General features: G+C 46.5%; 1 protein-coding gene across 1 annotated transcript in view; it reads left to right on the top strand.

The window, feature by feature from the left end:
• The window catches only part of XPO7 (exportin 7), an 85,681-nt gene that overhangs the window by 5,320 nt on the left and 57,488 nt on the right, over positions 1–22,873 (top strand). The window contains exons 2-13 of the mRNA XM_073654053.1: positions 2,668–2,814; positions 5,086–5,179; positions 5,462–5,628; positions 6,751–6,816; positions 7,342–7,446; positions 17,033–17,198; positions 17,283–17,356; positions 17,450–17,569; positions 18,908–19,054; positions 19,614–19,786; positions 21,847–22,040; positions 22,597–22,702. Coding sequence (XP_073510154.1) covers positions 2,668–2,814; positions 5,086–5,179; positions 5,462–5,628; positions 6,751–6,816; positions 7,342–7,446; positions 17,033–17,198; positions 17,283–17,356; positions 17,450–17,569; positions 18,908–19,054; positions 19,614–19,786; positions 21,847–22,040; positions 22,597–22,702 — 1,559 coding nt within the window. The remainder of the gene's footprint in view (positions 1–2,667; positions 2,815–5,085; positions 5,180–5,461; positions 5,629–6,750; positions 6,817–7,341; positions 7,447–17,032; positions 17,199–17,282; positions 17,357–17,449; positions 17,570–18,907; positions 19,055–19,613; positions 19,787–21,846; positions 22,041–22,596; positions 22,703–22,873) is intronic.

The following is a 22,873-nucleotide window of genomic DNA, read 5'->3' as shown; positions in this document are numbered from 1 at the left end:
GATGTCATTCTCCTGATATATGGGAGGTCCAGAGATGGGCTCCATTGTCCACCATTACTACTTTTTTTTTTTTTACTTTGACCATTACTACTTTTTTTTTTAGCTAATGAGGTTTTTAATTAGACTGCTTTATTGACAAATTACTGTTTTATCTGCTGCACCTCTGCTAGTCTTCTTATTGATGATAGTCCTCAGATAGTCCTCGGATCGGGCTCATAGGTGAATAAAAACCTGTTATGTGAAAAGCCTCATTGACTTTTATATGGGTCAGTGAGCACACAGATGAGAAAAACTGCTTGTGTGAATAAGGCCTGAACAGTAGATAATCTTGCCCTACTATTTATCAGTCTGCTTTTTCCGGGCACAGTGGTGTAGAGATCTTATTCACACATCCGTCTGTTTTTCATCTATTTTTTTTTCCTTTTTTAACCATCGCATATTCAAAACTTAAAGGGTTGGTCTGGTAGATAACAACATTTTGTTTTTGTTTTAAAAAGGACTCAGACTGATTTAAAAAAATATAATAAAAGAAGTAAAACCCTCAGTTGTGACAAGTCAGTGATTGGCAGAGTGGGCTTTTCCGGTGTGCCGAGATGGGACCTGGAAGTAAACTCCAGCGGGAAACATGACCGCGTCGGATCGCGGAGGGTCACTGCTATTAATTTCTTCTAACCAGATCACGACCATTTAAAAGCATCTTTTTCACCTGGACAAATCCTTTAATAACCTCTGATCTTTTCCATTTTTCACTGGTTGGAAGGAGAGAGTTTAGCCAAGTAACGTGCTTAGCCGGGACAGTGGGGGGAGGCTCCTGCTGCGGGACAGTGGGGGGGGGGCTCCTGCTGCGGGACAGTGGGGGGGGCTCCTGCTGCGGGACAGTGGGGGGGGGGCTCCTGCTGCGGGACAGTGGGGGGGGGGCTCCTGCTGCGGGACAGTGGGGGGGGCTCCTGCTGCGGGACAGTGGGGGGGGGGCTCCTGCTGCGGGACAGTGGGGGGAGGCTCCTGCTGCGGGACAGTGGGGGGGGGGCTCCTGCTGCGGGACAGTGGGGGGGGCTCCTGCTGCGGGACAGTGGGGGGGGGCTCCTGCTGCGGGACAGTGGGGGGGGCTCCTGCTGCGGGACAGTGGGGGGGGCTCCTGCTGCGGGACAGTGGGGGGGGGCTCCTGCTGCGGGACAGTGGGGGGGGGCTCCTGCTGCGGGACAGTGGGGGGGGGCTCCTGCTGCGGGACAGTGGGGGGGGGGCTCCTGCTGCGGGACAGTGGGGGGGGGGGCTCCTGCTGCGGGACAGTGGGGGGGGGCTCCTGCTGCGGGACAGTGGGGGGGGGCTCCTGCTGCGGGACAGTGGGGGGGGGCTCCTGCTGCGGGACAGTGGGGGGGGGCTCCTGCAGCGGGACAGTGGGGGGGGGCTCCTGCAGCGGGACAGTGGGGGGGGGCTCCTGCTGCGGGACAGTGGGGGGGAGGCTCCTGCTGCGGGACAGTGGGGGGGGGGCTCCTGCTGCGGGACAGTGGGGGGGGGCTCCTGCTGCGGGACAGTGGGGGGGGGGGCTCCTGCTGCGGGACAGTGGGGGGGGGGCTCCTGCTGCGGGACAGTGGGGGGGGGGCTCCTGCTGCGGGACAGTGGGGGGGAGGCTCCTGCTGCGGGACAGTGGGGGGGAGGCTCCTGCTGCGGGACAGTGGGGGGGAGGCTCCTGCTGCGGGACAGTGGGGGGGAGGCTCCTGCTGCGGGACAGTGGGGGGGAGGCTCCTGCTGCGGGACAGTGGGGGGGAGGCTCCTGCTGCGGGACAGTGGGGGGGAGGCTCCTGCTGCGGGACAGTGGGGGGGAGGCTCCCGCTGCGGGACAGTGGGGGGGAGGCTCCCGCTGCTGGACAGTGGGGGGGGAGGCTCCCGCTGCTGGACAGTGGGGGGGGGAGGCTCCCGCTGCTGGACAGTGGGGGGGGAGGCTCCCGCTGCTGGACAGTGGGGGGGGAGGCTCCCGCTGCTGGACAGTGGGGGGGGAGGCTCCCGCTGCTGGACAGTGGGGGGGGAGGCTCCCGCTGCTGGACAGTGGGGGGGGAGGCTCCCGCTGCTGGACAGTGGGGGGGGAGGCTCCCGCTGCTGGACCGGGGGGGGGAGGCTCCCGCTGCTGGACAGTGGGGGGGAGGCTCCCGCTGCTGGACAGTGGGGGGGGGAGGCTCCCGCTGCTGGACAGTGGGGGGGGGAGGCTCCCGCTGCTGGACAGTGGGGGGGGGAGGCTCCCGCTGCTGGACAGTGGGGGGGGGGCTCCTGCTGCTGGACAGTGGGGGGGGGGGGGCTCCTGCTGCAGTCAGTTGCCCTTAGTGAGGAGGAGGAGTGGAGCACATGGCGGCGTTGCTTCTGTTGCATAGAGACCATTCCTTTATACGTGGAGGAAAGTTAGCAATCATGGCACCGGGCAAGGACCACAATGCCCACTAGCAGTGCTGCTCTGCGGCGAGTGGTGTTGGCAGATGTGTCGTAGGGTCCTGAAGACCCCAGCGCTGCACTGACAACACTATGACCAGTTGGTATATTATCCACATTAACCATCCTGATACTTGTACGCATGGTCAGAGATAATCTGTTGTGACGGACCCCATGCACACTTTGGTATTAGTGCTCTGCTTGCTCTGTATGACCCTCATGTAATTCATTCCCTCTTCTCTTTCTCAGAGTCTAGCGCAGCTAGAAATCCTGTGCAAGCAGCTGTATGAGACCACCGACACCAGCACCCGACTGCAGGCGGAGAAAGCCCTTGTGGAGTTTACCAACAGCCCGGAGTGTCTGAGCAAGTGCCAGCTCCTGCTGGAGAGGGGCAGTGTGAGTACAGAGGGTGTATGCGAGGCTCCGCGCCCTCTGTGTGTGTATAAACAGTGCACCCTTAGGCAAAAAAATCAGGGTTAAAGAGGAGGGACCAAATATATAAGGTCCGGAGAATGGGGGGACGAGCATTTGCACCTGCGCTCAGTTCATTCTCTATGGGATTGCTGGAAATTTCCGAGCTCTGCACTCAACTCTCTCCAGCAGTCCTATAGAGAATGAATTTGCGTCATTCACAAGGGGCACTGCAGAGTCCCTTTTTTTAGGGGTTGGAGCTGGGACCCCCACCAATCAGTAAGACTGCTGTCTCCATCTCTACTGCACTCTGCTGTTCGGTCAGTCTTTGCATGGCGCTCTCGGTGTATTTGTGAGATGCCGGACTCTCCGTCCCCAGCTGCTGATTTATAGGTTTCTCCCTATGGATCTTAATAGGGAGAAAGTTGGCAACTAGCGGCCAGGGGGGGTGGGGTGGAGGTCTCCTGAATATATTACACTTTTTCGTTGCGGAGCCTGACATAGTGGGTGCACATTGGAAGAGCGGGTGAGATGAGGCGGCCCAAAGGTTCCCTTACCTTCCTTTTGGCGCATTCCTTTTTTTGTTTCCTCCTCTTCTTCCAAGAGATTATCACTTTTTTTTTTTTCTGGCAACATACCCCCCCTATAAAGGAGGTAAAAGTCGTTTTTTTGCAGGATAAGTTGCAGTTTTGAATAACACCATTGATTTTACCATATAACATTCTGAAAACCGGTGTGAACGGTAAAAAGAGCGCAATTCCGTCTTTTTTTTTTTGTTATTTTTACATTTTGTTTTTACGGCGTTCAAAAAAAAAAAAGACCTTGCTACATGATTCTGCAGGTCAGTACGATTATGGCTTGATGTCACAACTTTCAGAGACCCGTAAGGTTTTTTTTTTTACCGTCCACAGATTTGTTGTGTTTTTTTTTCTCTTCTTTCTTTTACTTAACCAACTGATGTTTTTATTGATGCCAATTTGTGGCACAATATTTTGGGCTTCACCTCAGAGCTAAGATGACAGCAATGGGGGGCTTCCAGCAGGCCCCTGCTGCCACGCGATTGCATCCTGGGGCATTGATGAGAGCAGGTGGTGGCTTGCATCGGCAGTCTTGTCATTAAAATGCAGCAATAAGTGACTAGTAGTGGCATCAAAATGGTTAAACAGCAGCTATTGGTGTTACATGCAGATGCCGTCCATGTAACACAGCCAGGTATGGTGCAGGCTCAGCTCCTGAGCCCGTTCCATACATTCGACCTGACGTAGGATGTACTATTGCGCCCGGAAGAACTTAAAGGAATATTCCCATCTCCAAGATCCTATCCCAATACGTAGTAGGTGTAATAATATTAACAAATACCCCAATTAAAAATGTAGCATAGTTCTCTTGATTTGCTATATTCGCTAACCCCATGTCCAGGGCATTGCAGTAGCTTAGGTATCCATGTTTACGACCACTAACAACTAACTGTCACTATATGAGTGGTCATAACCATGGATACCTAAGCTACTGCGATGCCCTGCACATGGGGTAAGAGACATAGCGAATCAGAAGAACTGTACTACATTTCTAATTGGAGGTATTTGCTAATATTCTTTTTATTACACCTACTACTTATTGGGATAGGATCTTGGAGATGGGAATACCCCTTTCAGGACTTGAACCTACAGTTGCTGATTGTTTGCTCAATATACAAATCAAAATGTTTTATTATTGTCGCCTCTTTCTGGCAGAGGTCATTGTTTTTTAGTTTCTTTTTTTCTGTTTATATACGACATTCATTATGTGGGAAAAATAACTCGTTATTATATATATATTTTTTTTATCACTGATGATGCAACAATACCATTTTTTTTCTTCTATAAGAAAACAAGATACAAAGTTTACTTTTTGTTTTTCTTCTTTTGATTTTTTTTCACACTTTATTAGTTTAGGACTGGTCAGGTGTACTCTTGGTCAGGCTGGAGAATTTTTGCAGTCAGTGTCCTTCGCTCTATGTCCTGTCCTAGGAAGTGTGTAATACCTCATTTCCCCTCTGGAGATGCTGCAGGGTGCATGATCCCTCACCACTGATCGCTGGAGGACACGCACTGATCAGTTTATTGCCGCCTTTTCAGCAAATAGAGATCGTCCAAAAGCGAGACCCCTCTTCACATTTTAGCAGCAATTTTCATACATTTATTTTAATATTTTTAAAACATTTATTTTATTTTTTTTAAATCCCAATAATCATCGTCTTCCCTCTTTCATCCGCAGTCTTCCTATTCCCAGCTTCTTGCTGCCACGTGTCTCACCAAGCTGGTGTCCCGGACCAGTAATCCCCTGCCGCTGGAGCAAAGAATTGACATCCGTAAGTACACGGAGCACGCCATCCCGATTTTGGGGATGAAATTGACGCTCGGGAGGTTAGTGGCGGCGGACATTTCTGCGACTGAACAGTCGGTTCCTTCCACGTCCACGGGATTGTTGCTGCGACAATCGTAAAGATTTCTGCAAACCCCAACCAGATGAATTGGAAGGTCCCAGAAATTTCTGCCACAAGTCATCCACCCCCAATAGGGCTCAGACAGCTTCTTAGTTAAATCTCTGCTGGATACATAGATATATTTGTCCTCTTTTCTCTCCGTTACAGGGAACTATGTCTTGACCTATTTGGCCACCCGCCCGAAACTTGCTTCTTTTGTCACCCAAGCCCTGATTCAGCTGTACGCCCGCATCACCAAGCTGGGCTGGTTTGACAATCAGAAGGACGAGTACGTGTTCCGCAGCGTCATCGTGGACGTCACTCGCTTCCTGCAGGTTAGTGGCCACTCAGCACATTCACTAGTCACCAGGTATCAGAGAACAATTAGCCGGCTGGCCTCGCTCTACTGCTGTCACTTCTCAGTATCTTTACTCCATTAGCTCCCATAATATGCGAACAGGAATAAGGGTCAGAATCTTCCAGACATCCGTGCAACACGGACTGGCCGCTTGACTCCCGACCTGAGCGTGACAGCTTCATTTTATTCTTTGAGACTGTCACGCTTTATTCAGGCACAATGACTAATAACACCTCTATATACAGTAGATAGCACAGGATCCTCCATTCACAATAGGTGATATCACAGCTCACCTCCTCCCCCTCCTGTACAATGACTGATAACACCTCTATATACAGTAGATAACACAGGATCCACCATCCACAATAGGTGATATCTTCTGTATATAGAGGTGTTATCAGTCATTGTACAGGAAGGGGGGTAGGTGAGCTGTGACATCACGTATTGTGAATGGTGGATCCTGTGCTATCTGCTGTATATATAGAGGTGTTATCAGTCATTGTACAGGAGGGGGAGGAGGGGAGCTGTGACATCACCTATTGTGAATGGTGGATCCTGTGTTATCTACTGTATATAGAGGTGTCTGTGATGAGTGGGACTAGTGAAAAGTCTCCCCGACAGAACAGGAAGCATAAGTCTAGATTCCAGTGTGAAAATTGCAAGATTCCAGTTCTTTTTTTATATAAGTAGCGATATGGTAACATTATCAAAATTTAAAATAATAATTTTATCATGAATGCCTGATTTAAACACTGTTCTTTTCTGATGTCACATTCCCTTTAAATCCCCAACATTTGACAATGTGAAACCCATTTTTGCCTTTTGGAGCTGTGTTCACAGTCGCACTATTTTTGTGTGTTTTACTGGTTGTAAGATGGGACCCTTGTGGCCATCACGGTTTATTAGGGTCAGTATTTTTCCCTTGTGACTGATACTGGGTCGCCCAGGTTTTTGGGTTGAAAATCTGTATCAGAAAGCATCGGAAAAGAACCAGGACTGACCTGAGCACAGACTGATCCGCATCAACTGCTGATCCCTGTCCCTTGTTTATGCCTTGTTTATACCTCTGCTCTGACCGACACTTGTGTCCCCCCCACAGGACAGCGTGGATTATTGCGTCATCGGAGTCAGTATTTTATCACAGTTGACCAATGAAATCAACCAGGTAAGAAACTCCTCCAGGAAATATTGCCTAAATGTTTATCACGTGAAATCTCTGATGTGTTGGATGAACCGCAAAGTGTACAGAAGGGGCTTCTGCGTATGTGGGGGGGGGGGGGGGGGGGGATCAATCCTGTCTTCTAGCAGGCAAGGCATCTGACAAGATGGCTACACATAGAGGGGGAAAGTCGGCCAATATCAAAGCTCCTAAATTTCCTCCTTTTCCTAGTTGAGAAATATATAAAGAAATTGTCTGTGTCCCATAAAATCAGCCATGACGCCCCCTACACCTTACTGCCCTGTGTCTGGCCGTAAGACAACTAGCTGCAGCAGGAGGCTGTCCCCTCTACCATGTGTTAAAGCATAAAAGTGAGGCTTCTGCTGCAGCCAGTTGTCCTATGGCCAGACACAAGTGCCGCTTCCTTACTTTGTTGTATGGTGAACTGGACAATGTAAAACAGAATTGACGTAGCTCAGCTTTATAAGAAAATGGATGAATGACATTTCTTGGACCTATTTATTTTTTCAGGCAGATGCTACACACCCACTGACCAAGCACCGCAAGATTGCTTCATCTTTCCGAGACTCCTCGCTTTTTGATATCTTCACTCTGTCTTGTAACCTCTTAAAACAGGTATGGACAGAGAACCCAGGAAAAGCCATGTGTTTAACCTTTTCCTCAAATTACATTATTATATGACTAAAAGGGACAAATTTCCTTCAGCTTGAAATAAGCCCCATTGGAAAGGAGGGGTGGACGGGCACACCAGCCTCCGCTCCATTCATTTTTTTTTCATAGAACTGATGGAGATTACTGAATACAGCGCCATAGAGAATGAATCAAGACGACACATGTCCACGGCCACCTCTCCATCCCGTTGCGGCATTTCAGAGCTCGTTCTTTAGATTATTGAGGGTCCCATCAGTTGGGACCATAATTAATTTGCTTCTTATCACTTATCCTCTGGATAGGTAATAATTTGAAAGGGTTTGTCCCATATTCTATCTTCAGGCACACACAGCTCCACAGCCTCTCAACTTCCTAGTTGCTGTGGGGCGCGGGCTGGCTGCATTATTAGGCGACATTGCCTCTGAAGCATTGGAAGCTCAGGTTGAGGTGGCCGCTCCCGTGATCCCTTCTGGCCTCAGGGCAGGGCTTACAAACTGAGTAGGAAAGAGCTTGTAAGCACTGCCAAGTAGGAAAAAAAGGTAGTAAGCACTGTTAAGTAGGAAAGAGCTTATAAGTGCTGCTCAGCAGGAAAGAGCTTGTAAGTGCTGATCAGCGGGGAAAGCGCCACTAGTCAGGAAAGTGAGTGTTGCTCAGCAGGAAAGAGCTTGTAGGCGCTGCTTAGCGGGAGAGGGCCTTTCGGCTCTGCTCTTCTATAAGGCAGCAGTGGTCAGTCTCCTTGGCAATGAGCAGTAAAGAATAGAAAAAAATGAATAAAAGTAGGGCTAGTTGGAGAACGGGACAGATTTTAATAAATACATTTGCAAAGTCGCCTTTCTTTAAAAGCCCTTTGCAAACATACCCCCATCTTCGTAGATGGTAATAACTTTTTAGGCTCCTGGTTCTTAATGCAAAATCTGTAACACGGCCCCTGCTGACTATATACCATTTATAATAATAATTTTTATTTTTATAGCGCCAACAAATTCCGCAGCACTTTACAAATTTTAGGGGGGACTTATACAGACAATACAGAATAAGCATAACTCATATCGAAAGGAGTGAGGGCCCTGCTCGCAAGCTTACAGTCTATGAGGAAATGGGGGAGACACAAAAGGTAGAATGTACATATACTGTATAATGCAGCCTTGATATACTAAATAGGATAAATAATACATGTACTGGTCGCCTGCCAGTATGTGTGCATTCCTGACCGAGGCTATTATGTGCATGGATGGTATGAACATGAAATTGAAGAAGATTTTAATATGGGGGAAAACTGGGACGGACTGATAGTGTGTGGAGGCGATACGCCAGTCTAAAGAAATGGGTTTTTAGGGTCCGCTTGAAACTGTGGGTATTGGTAATTAATCGAACTGTCCTGGGTAGTGCATTCCAAAGAATTGGCGCAGCACGCGAGAAATCTTGGAGACGGGAGTGGGAAGTTCGGATTATGGAGGATTTTAGTTTTAAGTCATTGGCAGAACGGAGGGCACGTGTAGGGTGGTAGACTGAGACAAGGGAGGAGATGTAGGGGGGTACTGAAGCATGGAGCGCTTTGTGGGTAAGCGTGATAAGTTTAAATTGAACTCTATATTGGATGGGTAACCAATGCAATGACTGGCACAGGGAAGAGGCATCGGTGTAGCGGTTGGCGAGGAATATGATCCTGGCTGCTGCGTTAAGGACGGATTGGAGAGGGGAGAGTTTAGTAAGAGGGAGCCCGATTAGTAGAGAGTTGCAATAGTCCAGACGAGAATGAATAAGAGCTACAGTAAGAGTTTTTGCCGAGTCAAAGGTGAGAAAAGTCCTGATTCTTGAGATGTTTTTGAGGTGAAGATGACACGAGCGAGTGAGTGATTTGATGTGAGGAGTGAAGGAAAGATCTGAGTCAAAAATGACCCCAAGACAGCAGGCTTGTTGCTGGGGAGTAATGGTTGAGCCACAAACGGAAATGGCAATATCGGGCACAGGTAGGTTAGTGGAGGGAGGAAAGACGAGTAGTTCAGTTTTTGACAGATTCAGTTTTAGACTGAGGAAGGACATGATGTTGGACACAGCAGAAAGACAATCACTGGTCTTATGTAGTAATGCAGGGGTGATGTCCGGAGCAGAGGTGTATAATTGGGTGTCATCAGCATAGAGATGGTACTGAAAAGCGAATCTGCTGATTGTTTGTCCAATAGGAGCGGTGTATAAGGAGAAAAGAAGGGGGCCTAGGACTGATCCTTGAGGAACCCCGACAGTAAGGGGAAGGAGAGAGGAGGAGGAGCCGGCGAAAGACACAGAAAAGGAGCGGTCAGAGAGATAAGAGGAGAACCAGGAGAGAACAATGTCCTTGAGGCCAATAGTGCGGAGCATAGTGAGGAGGAGCTGGTGATCCACAGTGTCCAATGCTGCAGAGAGATCCAGGAGAATCAGCAGGGAGCAGTGACCATTAGATTTAGCTGTTAGTAGATCATTAGAGACTTTAGTGAGGGCAGTTTCAGTAGAATGTAAAGAGCGGAAACCAGATTGTAAAGGGTCAAGAAGAGAGTTGTCTGAGAGATAGCGGATGAGACGGGAATGGACCAGGCGTTCCAGGAGTTTAGAGATAATGGGAAGATTGGAAACAGGTCTGTAGTTGGCCGTGCAGTTCTGGTCAAGGGATGGTTTTTTAACCACTTCGCACCAGAGCCTGTTTTGGCCTTCTTGACCAGGCCAATTTTTTCAATTCTGACCACTGTCACTTTATGAGGTAATTACTCTGGAACGCTTCAACGGATCTCCCTGATTCTGAGAATGTTTTTTCATGAAATATTGTACTTCATGATAGTGGTAAAATTTCTTCGATATCACTTGCGTTTATTTGTGAAAAAATCGGAAATTTGGTGAAAATTTTGAAAATTTTGCAATTTTCAAACTTTGAATTTTCATGCCCTGAAATCAGAGAGATATGTCACACAAAAGAGTTAATAAATAACATTTCCCACATGTCTACTTTATATCAGCACAATTTTGGAACCAAAATTTTTTTTTGTTAGGGAGCTATAAGGGTTAAAAGTTGACCAGCGATTTCTCATTTTTCCAGCAAAATTTACAAAAACATTTTTTTAGGGACCACATCATATTTGAAGTCACTTTGAGGGGCCTTTATGACAGAAAATACCCGAAAGTGACACCATTCTAAAAACTGCACCCCTCAAGGTGCTCAAAACCACATTCAAGAACTTTATTAACCCTTCAGGTGCTTCACAGGAATTTTTGGAATGTGGAAGAAAAAAATTAACATTTAACTTTTTTCACAAAAATGTTACTTTAGACCCATTTTTTTTTATTTTCACAGGGGTAACAGGAAAATATGGACCCCAAAATTTTTTGTGCAATTTCTCTTGAGCGCGCTGATACCCCATATGTGATGGAAAACCACTGTTTGGGCGCACTGCAGGGTTCGGAAGGGAAGGAGCGCCATTAGACTTTTTGAATGTAAAATTTGTCTGAATAATTAGCGGACGCCATGTTGCGTTTGGAGAGCTCCTGATGTTCCTAAACAGTGGAAACCCCCCACAAGTGACACCATTTTGGTAACTAGACCCCTCAGGGAACTTATCTAGATGTGTGGTGAGCACCTTGAACCCCCAGGGGCTTCACAGAATTTTATAATATTGAGCTGTAAAAATAAAATTTTCACATTTTTCCCACAAAAACGTTTTTCATCCCTTAATTTTGCATTATCATAAGGGTAATAGGATAAATTGCACCATGAAATTTGTTGTGCAATTTCTCCTGAGTACGCCGATACCCCATATGTGGGGGAAAACCACTGCTTTGGTGTACGGCAGGGTTCGGAAGAGAAAGGAGCGCTATGTTGGCTGGGATAGGCAGCAGACACCATGTTACATTTGAAGAGTCGCTGACATGCCGAAACAGCAGAAACCCCCACAAGTGACCCCATTTTGTAAACTACACCTCTCAAGGAATTCATCTAGGGAAGTAGTGAGTATTTTTTAATTTTTAAATTTATACCATTGGGCAGTGAAAAAAGCATAATTATATTTTTACCACAAAAAAATGTTTTACCCTCAGATTTTAGATTTTCACACAGGGCAATGGGTAAAAATGGTGCCGAAATGCGTCACACAATTTCTTCTAAAAGTGCCAATACCCCATATGTGGCTGTATCGTACCGCTTAGCCATACGGCGAGATCTGGGGGGGACGGAGCGCTATTTGACAATTGGAGAACAAATTATTGTAGAATAGGCATTTGGATTTGGGAGCACAAAATTTTTTGAATTTCTTTTGGGGGGCAAGGGCCATTTCGCTTTTCCAGAGCCTTTCTGCTACCAGTAACTTGGAAGTCCCTTATATTTTTAACAGATGACGGACCTGAGTGGGGACTAGCTTTTTTTGAGGACTGAGTTGAAGCTTTTATTGGGAACATTTTACGTAACATTTATCCGGCGCTCTAGGCTGAGCACTAACATCGGGGTTTCCATCTAAATTTCCAAGTGATGTAATTCAGATGAAACCCCTGTGGGATCCATTCACTGTAATGAGGCAGCAGAGTTACTCTGGACTCCGTCTGGCCTCTGTTTAGCAGTGTCCTTTTTTTCAGAAGTGCACAAACTGTGGCCTACCGCACTTTTATGCACGCCTAAAAAAACTGACACCGTGGGATCCCAGGCTAGACGGCGTCCACAGTGGCCTATATCTGCCTCATTACAGGGAATCTTCCATCATAAGTTCCGTCTGAATCACGTATTTCAGAGATTTACACGGAAACTCTGGTGTAAGTGCTCAGCGCAGAGCGCAGGATAAATGTGAGCAGAGCCTTACTGCGATCTTTGGGAGACATAATAAACAAATCAGCAGCAGGTGAAGAATTGGTTTTATTTATTTTTTTACGCCGTTCCTAGTGTGATATAACTGATGAGATTACTTTATTCTTCGGGTCGGTGCGATTACGGAGATACCAGATTTATATCGGGTTTTAATGACTGACAGCTGTCACACACTAAAAGACGCTTTTTTTGGCAAAATCTAGTTTTTGCATCGCCATATTTTGAGAGCTATAATTTTTCCATATTTTGGCCGACAGTCATGTGACGGCTTGTTTTTTGCGGGACGAGTTGACATTTTTATTGGTACCATTTTTGGGTACGGGACATTTTTTGATCGCTTTCTATTTAGTTTTTTGGGAGGTAAAATTAACAAAAGCCAACAATTCAGGAATTGTTTTTTGAGGGTTTTTTTTTAATGCCGTTCTGCGTGTGGTAAAAGTGATAAGGCAGCGTTATTCTTCAGGTCAGTACTTTTACAGCGATACTACACTTACTGTATATTTTTTTTATGTTTTGGCTCTTTTACACAATAAAACAATTTTATAGAAAAAATATTTTTTTTGCATTGCTTTATTCTGAGCGCTATAACTTTTTTATTTTTCGGCTGATGGAGCTGTATGGCGGCTTTTTTTTTGCGGAACAAGATGACGTTTTCAGCGGTAACATTTTTATTTCCATTTTGCTTTTTGATCGCATTTTTTTCCACTTTTTGTTTGGCGATATGAGGAAAAAGCATAGTTTTTTGCTCCGTTTTTTATTTATTTTTATTACGGTGTGCACAGAAGGAGTTAATTAGTGTGACGGTTTTATAGCTCGGGTTGTTTTGGACGCGGCAATACCAAATATGTGTACTTTTTTTATTTTTGCATAAATATACGGATTTATCGGTTTAATATTTTATTTATTTATTTTAATTAATTTTGTATTTTTTTGGCCAGATCGTCAGCGCTGAGGTCGGTGGTCGGGGCCTGTGCTGTTTGATTGAGGAGAGAATGAAACGTGTCAAAGAGTCGTTTAGGATTATTGGAAAGTGAGATTATGAGGTTGTTAAAGTAGGTTTGTTTGGAGAGGTGAAGCGCAGAGTTATATGTTTTCAGCATAAATTTATAATGGAGGAAATCTTCGGGCAGATTAGATTTTCTCCACAGCCTTTCAGCGCACCTGGAACACCGCTGGAGAAGACGTGTTTGCAGTGTGTGCCAGGGTTGTCGCCGTCTATGCCGAATTGTTCTTTGTGTAGGAGGTGCGGCTTCATCCAGGGCGCATAGCATTATTTCATTATAATGCTTCAATGCAGAGTCAGGACATGAGAGGGAGGAGATTGGGGCCAATGATGATTGCAACTTTTTCAGAAATTTCTGGGTGTTAATGGCCCGTATATTTCTATAAGTGTGGAAAGTGGGGGGGTCTTGAGTAGAGTCACAGTTCTTGACAGAGAATGAAAGAAGATTATGGTCAGAGAGAGGAAGAGGAGAGTTAGTAAAGTCATGTACCGAGCAAAGCCGGGAGAAGATCAGGTCCAATGTGTTCCCGTCCTCATGTGTAGGAGAATTAGCAAGCTGTGAAAGGCCGAAGGAGGAGATTAGTGATAAAAGATGAGCGGCAGATGGGGAAAGGGGATCGCCAATTGGGATGTTAAAATCTCCCATGATTAGAGTGGGGATGCCGCAGGATAGAAAATTTGGAAGCCAGGCAGCAAAGTAATCCAGGAACTGACGGGAGGGACCTGGAGGGCGATAGACAACGGTAGAGTCTGACTGTGTGGGCCTCAAAAGAAGGGAAGATAAGGGAGGGTAGTGGGGGGATAACTTGAAAAGTACATTTTGTTGAAAGAAGCGGACCAACACCTCCACCTTATCTGTTGTCAGGTCTCGGAGTATGAGAGAAGTGTAGGCCACCATATGAGAGAGCTGCAGCGGCGGTGGTGTCCGACTGCTGGATCCAGGTTTCAGTGAGAGCCAGAAGGTTGAAGGAATTAGAGAGAAAAAAGTCATGGATGTAAGAGAGTTTATTACAAGCTGAGCGCGCATTCCAAAGGGCACAGTTGAATGAGACAGAAGATATGCAGGGAATATTAATGAGATTAGCAGGGTTACTGAATGTAACAGGGAAAGAGTTAATGTTATTACTGGAGGGTCCTGGATTAGGGGAAATATCACCTGTGACTAAGAGAAGGAAGATACAGAGAGTGAGCAGATGGTTGAGTGATTTGTGAGAGCGTTTCCTATGTTGTATGGTGGGAATGAATGGATCTGTGTGGTATAACATTGTGAAGAGAGCATGACAGCTGTACATAGGAGAAAAGAGGAGAGAGGGGTTAATATGGATGAAGTGTGCAGAATTTGTGGGAGAACGGTGAATGTGGATGATTGTAGCAGCCAGAACGTAAATGGCACAAATACAAATGGTGAATACTGTTTGCAAAACAGATGACCTGGAAGCAAGTTTGTTTAATTGTCTTGCATGTCTTACCTGTCTCCTGCCCAACTGCCATATCTAACTGCCGAGGCACTTTGATAAAGTATGCATGAATGCTATATGCATAAATGCCCCCCGCATAAATGCTGCCCCTTGACTATGTCTCAATATATAGGGACGTATCTGCTTAGATCTACTCGTTAGCAATCAATCAACTAGCTTAAGACAACAGGAGACCATAAAACTGCAGAAAAAAAAAACAGACTGGCAACTCAACATGGATCATAAACTGTTAAAGTAAGTGTGATGACCTTAAAGTATCATGGATTAAACAACGTAGATGAGTGAGATATACAGTACAGACCAAAAGTTTGGACACACCTTCTCATTTAAAGATTTTTCTGTATTTTCATGACTATGAAAATTGTACATTCACACTGAAGGCATCAAAACTATGAATTAAGACATGTGGAATTATATACTTAACAAAAAAGTGTGAAACAACTGAAAATATGTCTTATATTCTAGGTTCTTCAGAGTAGCCACCTTTTGCTTTGATGACTGCTTTGCACACTCTTGGCATTTTCTTGATGAGCTTCAAGAGGTAGTCAACGGAAATGGTTTTCACTTCACAGGTGTGCCCTGTCAGGTTTAATAAGTGGGATTTCTTGCCTTATAAATGGGGTTGGGACCATCAGTTGTGTTGTGCAGAAGTCTGGTGGATACACAGCTGATAGTCCTACTGAATAGACTGTTAGAATTTGTATTATGGCAAGAAAAAAGAAGAAAAGTAAAGAAAAACAAGTGGCCATCATTACTTTAAGAAATGAAGGTCAGTCAGTCCGAAAAATTGGGAAAACTTTGAAAGTGTCCCCAAGTACAGTTGCAAAAACCATCAAGCGCTACAAAGTAACTGGCTCACATGAGGACCGCCCCAGGAAAGGAAGACCAAGAGTCACCTCTGCTTCTGAGGATAAGTTTATCCGAGTCACCAGCCTCAGAAATCGCAGGTTAACAGCAGCTCAGATTAGAGACCAGGTCAATGCCACACAGAGTTCTAGCAGCAGACACATCTCTTCAACAACTGTTAAGAGGAGACTTTGTGCAGCAGGCCTTCATGGTAAAATAGCTACTAGGAAACCACTGCTAAGGACAGGCAACAAGCAGAAGAGACTTGTTTGGGCTAAAGAACACAAGGAATGGACATTAGACCAGTGGAAATCTGTGCTTTGGTCTGATGAGTCCAAATTTGAGATCTTTGGTTTCAACCACCGTGTCTTTGTGCGACGCAGAAAAGGTGAACGGATGGACTCTACATGCCTGGTTCCCGCCGTGAAGCATGGAGGAGGAGGTGTGATGGTGTGGGGATGCTTTGCTAGTGACACTGTTGTGGATTTATTATTAAAATTGAAGGCATACTGAACCAGCATGGCTACCACAGCATCTTGCAGCGGCATGCTATTCCATCTGGTTTGCGTTTAGTTGGACCATCATTTATTTTTCAACAGGACAATGACCCCAAAACACACCTCCAGGCTGTGTAAGGGCTATTTGACCAAGAAGGAGAGTGATGGGGTGCTACGCCAGATGACCTGGCCTCCACAGTCACCAGACCTGAACCCAATCGAGATGGTTTGGGGTGAGCTGGACCGCAGAGTGAAGGCAAAAGGGCCAACAAGTGCTAAGTATCTCTGGGAACTCCTTCAAGATTGTTGGAAGACCATTTCCGGTGACTACCTCTTGAAGCTCATCAAGAGAATGCCAAGAGTGTATAAAGCAGTCATCAAAGCAAAAGGTGGCTACTTTGAAGAATCTAGAATATAAGACATATTTTCAGTTGTTTCACACTTTTTTGTTAAGTATATAATTCCACATGTGTTAATTCATAGTTTTGATGCCTTCAGTGTGAATGTACAATTTTCATAGTCATGAAAATACAGAAAAATCTTTAAATGAGAAGGTGTGTCCAAACTTTTGGTCTGTACTGTATATACCAGTGATTAGCTGCAGAGCATTGCAAGTAACATGGAGATACAATGTAAATTTCAGAAGAGATTACACGGAGCAGAGGAATGAGATATATATACCTGTGGTGTGATCTTCTGTGGCAGAGGGGCCATTGTAATATCCAGGGCCTGGATGCCCATTTACCCTTGTATCTGTGTCCCTCTGAGTGATACGGATAGGACTGGTCTCGGTAAGACGACCCTTTTATTCCTCAGGAGTTGCTTTAGCATCTAATATATAATCATGAATCAAAGGCCTAGAATTAATTCATTTTTGTGCAATTTTTTTTCCCTTTTTATTTTAAAGGCGTCTGGAAAGTCATTGCTCCTCTCCGATGGGTCCCAACAAGACCTCCTTATGCAGCTTCTCAAACTAACCCACAGCTGCCTGAATTTTGACTTCATCGGCACTTCCACAGACGAGTCCTCCGACGACCTCTGTACAGTACAGATCCCCACAAGCTGGCGTTCAGGTGAGAGAGAAGACGGTGCATGAACGGACGGGGAATCGGGGGTTGTAACAAGCCGTTCTCATGCTTCGTTCATTGCCTCCGCAGCTTTCTTGGACTCTTCCACACTACAACTCTTCTTCGACCTGTATCATTCCATCCCCCCCAACTTCTCCCCACTGGTGAGTACATGGCGGAGAGAAGGAGGAAGCATTCCGGTTATTTCTGCATTGATCACATCCGTAACGTACTAGTAAGATCTTTCCACCCCACAGGTCCTCTCATGTCTGGTACAAATCGCCTCTGTCCGTCGCTCCCTATTTAATAATGCGGAAAGAGCCAAGTTCCTCTCTCACCTGGTGGACGGAGTGAAGAGAATTTTAGAAAATCCCCAAGTAAGTATGAAGGAAGGTTAAATCGCTCTTACATATAGTGGAGCAGTCATAGTCTTAGAATAGCCCTATTGTAATCGAACCCTGGGGTCTAAGGCAGAGAAGAGACCATCCCAAATGGTTTGTAATAGAGAATGGGTTACTGCTAGAATCCCAGGTGGTCTAGGGCAAAGAAAATGAATATTATCATCGTCCCTGGTGGTATGGGGCAGAGAAGACCGGTATCAATGAGCATTTGTGGTGGGCTAGGGGTTAATCTTTTCATCCCTTGGGGTCTATGCAAGTGAAAAGGTTAATAGTACCATGCCTTTAGGATAGTATAAGGGAAAGAATAGGTTCTTATCAGTATCCCTGGTGTTCTAGGGCACAGGAAAGGGAAATGCTAGAGTCACCAGTAAGAGTCGGTGTTGAAATCCCTGATGGTCAAGGTCATTATATGGGTAAATGTGAAATCCCTGGTAGTCTAGGGCAGAATATGGGTAAATTGTGAATCCCTGGTGGTCTAGGGCATTGTATGGGTAAATGTGAAATGCCTGGTGGTCAAGGCCATTATATGGGTAAATGTGAAATCCCCGATGGTCTAGGGCAGAATATTAACATCACTGGTTGTCTGTAGATCCCTAGAGCCCACTTTCCTCTCCAGGTACCAGCATCGTCTTGGCTGTAACAAGAAATTGACTGCAGCTTCTTCTTCTTTGCTTCCCCTGATGACTACAGAGATGAGTTCAGGGAGGGAGCAGACACAACTATACAGCTACACGGTTCTCTCCTGTGATTGAGCAGAGCCCCATCTCTAAGTGACGGGAGTTTGTGAGCACAAAATAACTGTTCAAACCAAGCACTGGTGCTTTGTGCCCTCCCCCCTTGGCGTGGCTGAACAGTTCAGTGCACCTTCTCACCCTCCTATAAAGCCAGAGCTGTCAATCAAGGAAGAAGCAGAGATGGTTAGAAAACAGTTGGTCAGGAAGGTGCACTAAACTGGGCACGCTAATGGAGCACTGAATGCCTGTGCTTGGTTTGCACAGTCATATTATGACGACAGACTTCCTTTATTGCTTTGTAGCTGTGCCAAATGTCGTTCCAAACCCCAGTAAACGGCAGCACTGATTTGCAGACTTATTGCAGAGCGGTGGGAAGGAAGCTATCCAGCGAGAAACACGTGTAACTTTGCATTAGTTGCAGTCGTCTCTGTCGCCAAGGGCGTATGTGCAGGACAGGCCGACTACCATTATGGTTTCTCACACACGGTGGTAGTTAAACCACCCAGGAGGCCCCCATGCTTTTTTCTATGATTATCATGTGTGTGTGTATAGCCGCACTTACCGTGTTTTCCTCCTCCAGAGCTTGTCAGACCCCAATAACTACCATGAATTTTGCCGCTTGCTGGCCCGCCTGAAGAGTAATTACCAGCTGGGGGAGTTGGTGAAGGTAGAGAACTACCCCGAGGTCATCAGACTCATCGCAAACTTCACCGTCACCAGTCTACAGGTACGTGCGTCAGTGCGTGTCACCCTTCCTGTATCTCTGCAGGCTGAGGATAAGCTTGCGTTACTACAGAGGCCAACAAACATATCTGCCCGGGATCATCAAAGCGATTACCCCAGAATTCTGCAGGAAGTCACTTTTGAAAAGTCTTTCACCACGTCTTCAAGGGACCGGGGTATAATGCATGACGAGCTGTGGCCCTCCTTACACCAGAAAATTTACTCCAGGCCATGACTGAAGTAAGATTTGTGGCAAGACCCATGGAGGTGCACACCACTCGTCAGATGTGCCTGTTTCATTAAGAGGCGTGCGCCCCCTCATCAAGACCGGCATGAACATCCATACCACGTGCCCAAGGGCTAATGGTGGCCCCATGGCCATCCTATGTCCTATCTGTAATATGTTCAGGTGTGGAGGAGATGAGAGGCTGCGGGGCGGCTCTGAAGCTACTGCCTTTGCTCATCCATTAGTATTCCAATGTTTTTGCTTTGCCCATTCTCTTTAGAGCTTTCTCTTTTCGGCTTTAATCTGGTTTCTAATGGACTTTCTTTTTCTTTTCCAGCATTGGGAATTTGCACCCAATTCAGTACATTATCTTCTGAGCTTATGGCAGCGTCTTGCAGCATCTGTGCCCTACGTGAAGGCAACGGAGCCTCATCTTCTAGAGACCTACACGCCAGAGGTGACCAAAGCCTACGTCACGTCCCGCTTGGAGTCCGTGCACATTATCCTCAGGTACATTGGTGTTTGCGATGACTTAAGGAGTAATCTTGCACTCTGAGATTGCGGGGACTGTGGCTGCAGTGTCCTAGGTATCCGCTCAGGGAACAAATATTAAAAGGGTTGTCCTAAGGCGCAGCTCCAGGAGCTCACCGCTCCTCTGTCTCCTGGTCCCTGTTTTCCTGGGGAGATGGGTGACCGTTCAGACCTGCAGCATGGTCGCACCGCTGGCTGAGCTGTGCTCTCTCACTGTTGGAGAATCACAGGGGACTGAGGTAGGTTGGATCCAGCGATACGGCCGGCTTCAGAGTAGTACGAGCACGCTGTAAAGCCGGGCGCACACATCTTCTCTAGGGACTGCAGAGGTGGACGGTAACCTAGAGAACAGAATTATAAATCTGCGGAGCAAGTTTCACAACAGTCATCGCTGCTTGACTATTTATATATACTGAGGTTGATAATGTGGGGGGGGGGGGTCCGAAGACCACATAAAAGAAAGCCCAGTCCCAGATGCCCTCCTCCCGCTTCCTTCCCTGTTGGCCACCCTCCCACCGGTTAGGCAGTCAGGGGGGAATCAATCCATCTACCCCAAACTTTTGGAAACTCTCCAGGGCAGCTTCAGCGTAGATGCATAATTTTCTTTTAAAAAGTGAAGGAGAGATTTACCACCAATTTCCATTGTGATATGGTTGGCAATCTTGATGACATCCACACGTTTTCGGGCCATAAGTAGGACCTCAGTCAGGAATGATCCAGCTACAGTCCTCTTGTTCAGGGTCAACAAAGAGTAGACAAGTCTTGGGGTCCTCTGTAATGGGTATTCCCATGTGGTCGTATAGGAACTCATCCTCATCAATTGGGTCCAGTATCCCCTACTCGTTGGGAAATCCCACAAAAGGGGGAAGAACGTTCCCGAGCCCCTGTGACATTTGGAGCCCTCATCCAGATATTCAGGTTGTACCCTGTGCATTCTGGATGTGGTGTAAGACGTACGGTGGAGAATATATATCTGTGTGCCTCTGTCAGTATAATTCGGGGCTTCCAAGGCTCCCAGTGCTCATCACTCCCACATCTGTCTCCCACCTGCTTCTCGTCAGGTCATGTAGTGGATCCGCGCTCCCTTCCAGCAAAGGGGCAAATAAATGGGATATAAGGCCAGATCCAGGTGGATCCAGCAGCACCTAGGACAAGGGGAAGTCTCGCAGGACAGGGGACTGGTTCAGGGGGCCGTCGGGAGGGAGGCGTCGGGGCCGTCGGGAGGGAGGCGTCGGGGCCGTCAGGAGTCGGTGTCTTGTAGGAACAGGAGGATATCATTCGCTATAGATAAAAGTTTAACCCATCTAGTAAATACAGGTCCAGAACCTGTCCTTCGCACCGTTGCCCAACGCCTGCACTCCTCCATGGTCTCCATGAATAATCTGAAAGATAAAAGATTGCAATTGATCAGCTAAAATTTTGGCAAGGATTTTGTACATCAGGTTGTAATAATGAGATGAGTTTATACATGGAGAGGAATTTTAATATGGGGTAAACTGCACAGTTGCTTGTATTTGCAAGCACTTTACAATTTTACCCATTTTTGACCTTGAGACTCCCCTTTAAAGCAATAGTAATAGTCTGACATCTCAGCATTTCTTCAGTAAATGTTTTTACAATTTGTACTTTGTGATATTTAAAGGGGTATTCCCATCTCCAAGATCCTATGCCAGTATGTAGTAGGTGTAATAATAAAATAGCATACCTCCAATTAGAAATGTAGTGTAGTTCTTCTGATTCGCTGTGTCACTTATCCCATGTGCAAGGCATTGCAGGACCTTAGGTTACGTGGTTACGACCACTCCTATATTGACAGTTAACTGTTGGTGGTTGCAATCATGGATACCTAAGCTGCTTCTGCAATGCCCTGCACGTGGGGTAAGCGACATAGCGAATCAGAAGAACTATACTACATTTCTAATTGGAGGTAATTGCTAATATTGCTACTATTACACCTACTACATATTGGGATAGGATGTTGGAAATGGGAATACCCCTTTAAGCCTCTTCCCTAGTATTCAACCACTTGCTTTCTGCAGGGACGGCCTAGAAGACCCTCTTGACGATGCAGGTCTGGTACAGCAGCAGCTGGATCAGCTCTCCACCATTGGGAGGTGCGAGTACGACAAGACGTGCGCTCTTTTGGTGCAGCTGTTTGACCAGTCAGCTCAGACGTATCAAGAGCTTCTGCAAAGCGGATCTGCCCCCAGCATGGAGCTGACTGTGCAGGAAGGTAAGCGGCTCGCTGCCCTCTCCAGAAGAGCAGCATTAAAGTGCATCTCTAATGTTACAGAAAAATATTACCGTGCACAGGAATCGTTCTAAATACATTGCATAGCGGCTCGGAGCGGGCTTGCTATACAATGCTCCTATCTGGGAGGCAGAGCTGCTGGCTTTATCTCCTAGTAATAAGGTGCTCCAGTGCCGGCCCCCTATCATTAGCAGGACTGATATGAGCCTCCTGGAATGCCACTGCTCCTCACTGCTGCACAATCCACTCTGCAATATACTTACAATTTTTATTGAATTAATGATTTTATATATAATAGAAGGTACAAATCTAAATCCCTGTCCGTATATCCTACTCCTGACAACGTTTATTTAGCCAGAGCAGTGAACGCCGTAAGACATTCTCCCACTATGGTGGACCCGACGAGTCCATGAATTATATGTAGTGGCATTCTCCACGGATGCCTTCCTCTGTGATATCCGAATATTTCTCAGCTCTTGGGTGTTTCTGCGATTGCTGTCTTTTCACACTATATGCTGTCGCGATTTATTTTTCACAGGTCGGCTCACCTGGTTGGTTTACATTATTGGCGCAGTGATCGGAGGCAGAGTATCTTTCGCCAGCACTGATGAACAGGACGCCATGGACGGAGAGTTAGTCTGTCGGTATGTATTATTTCATCACGATCCATTGCTTCATTGCGGCTAAATTTGTGGGTTTTTTTAGACTGTAACTGCTGATTGGCAGCCGAGACCTGGCCGCGTTATGTCACCTCCACACCTGTCCAAAATCTCACACGTGCAACGCTTTGCTCTTGGCCAACACTTACCACGCAA

Source organism: Phyllobates terribilis, unplaced genomic scaffold, assembly GCF_046119375.1.
Source record: "Phyllobates terribilis strain yellow unplaced genomic scaffold, ASM4611937v1 Scaffold_11__3_contigs__length_659146591, whole genome shotgun sequence".
Lineage (NCBI taxonomy): Eukaryota > Metazoa > Chordata > Amphibia > Anura > Dendrobatidae > Phyllobates > Phyllobates terribilis.
This window is presented reverse-complemented; position numbering and strand designations above follow the sequence as displayed.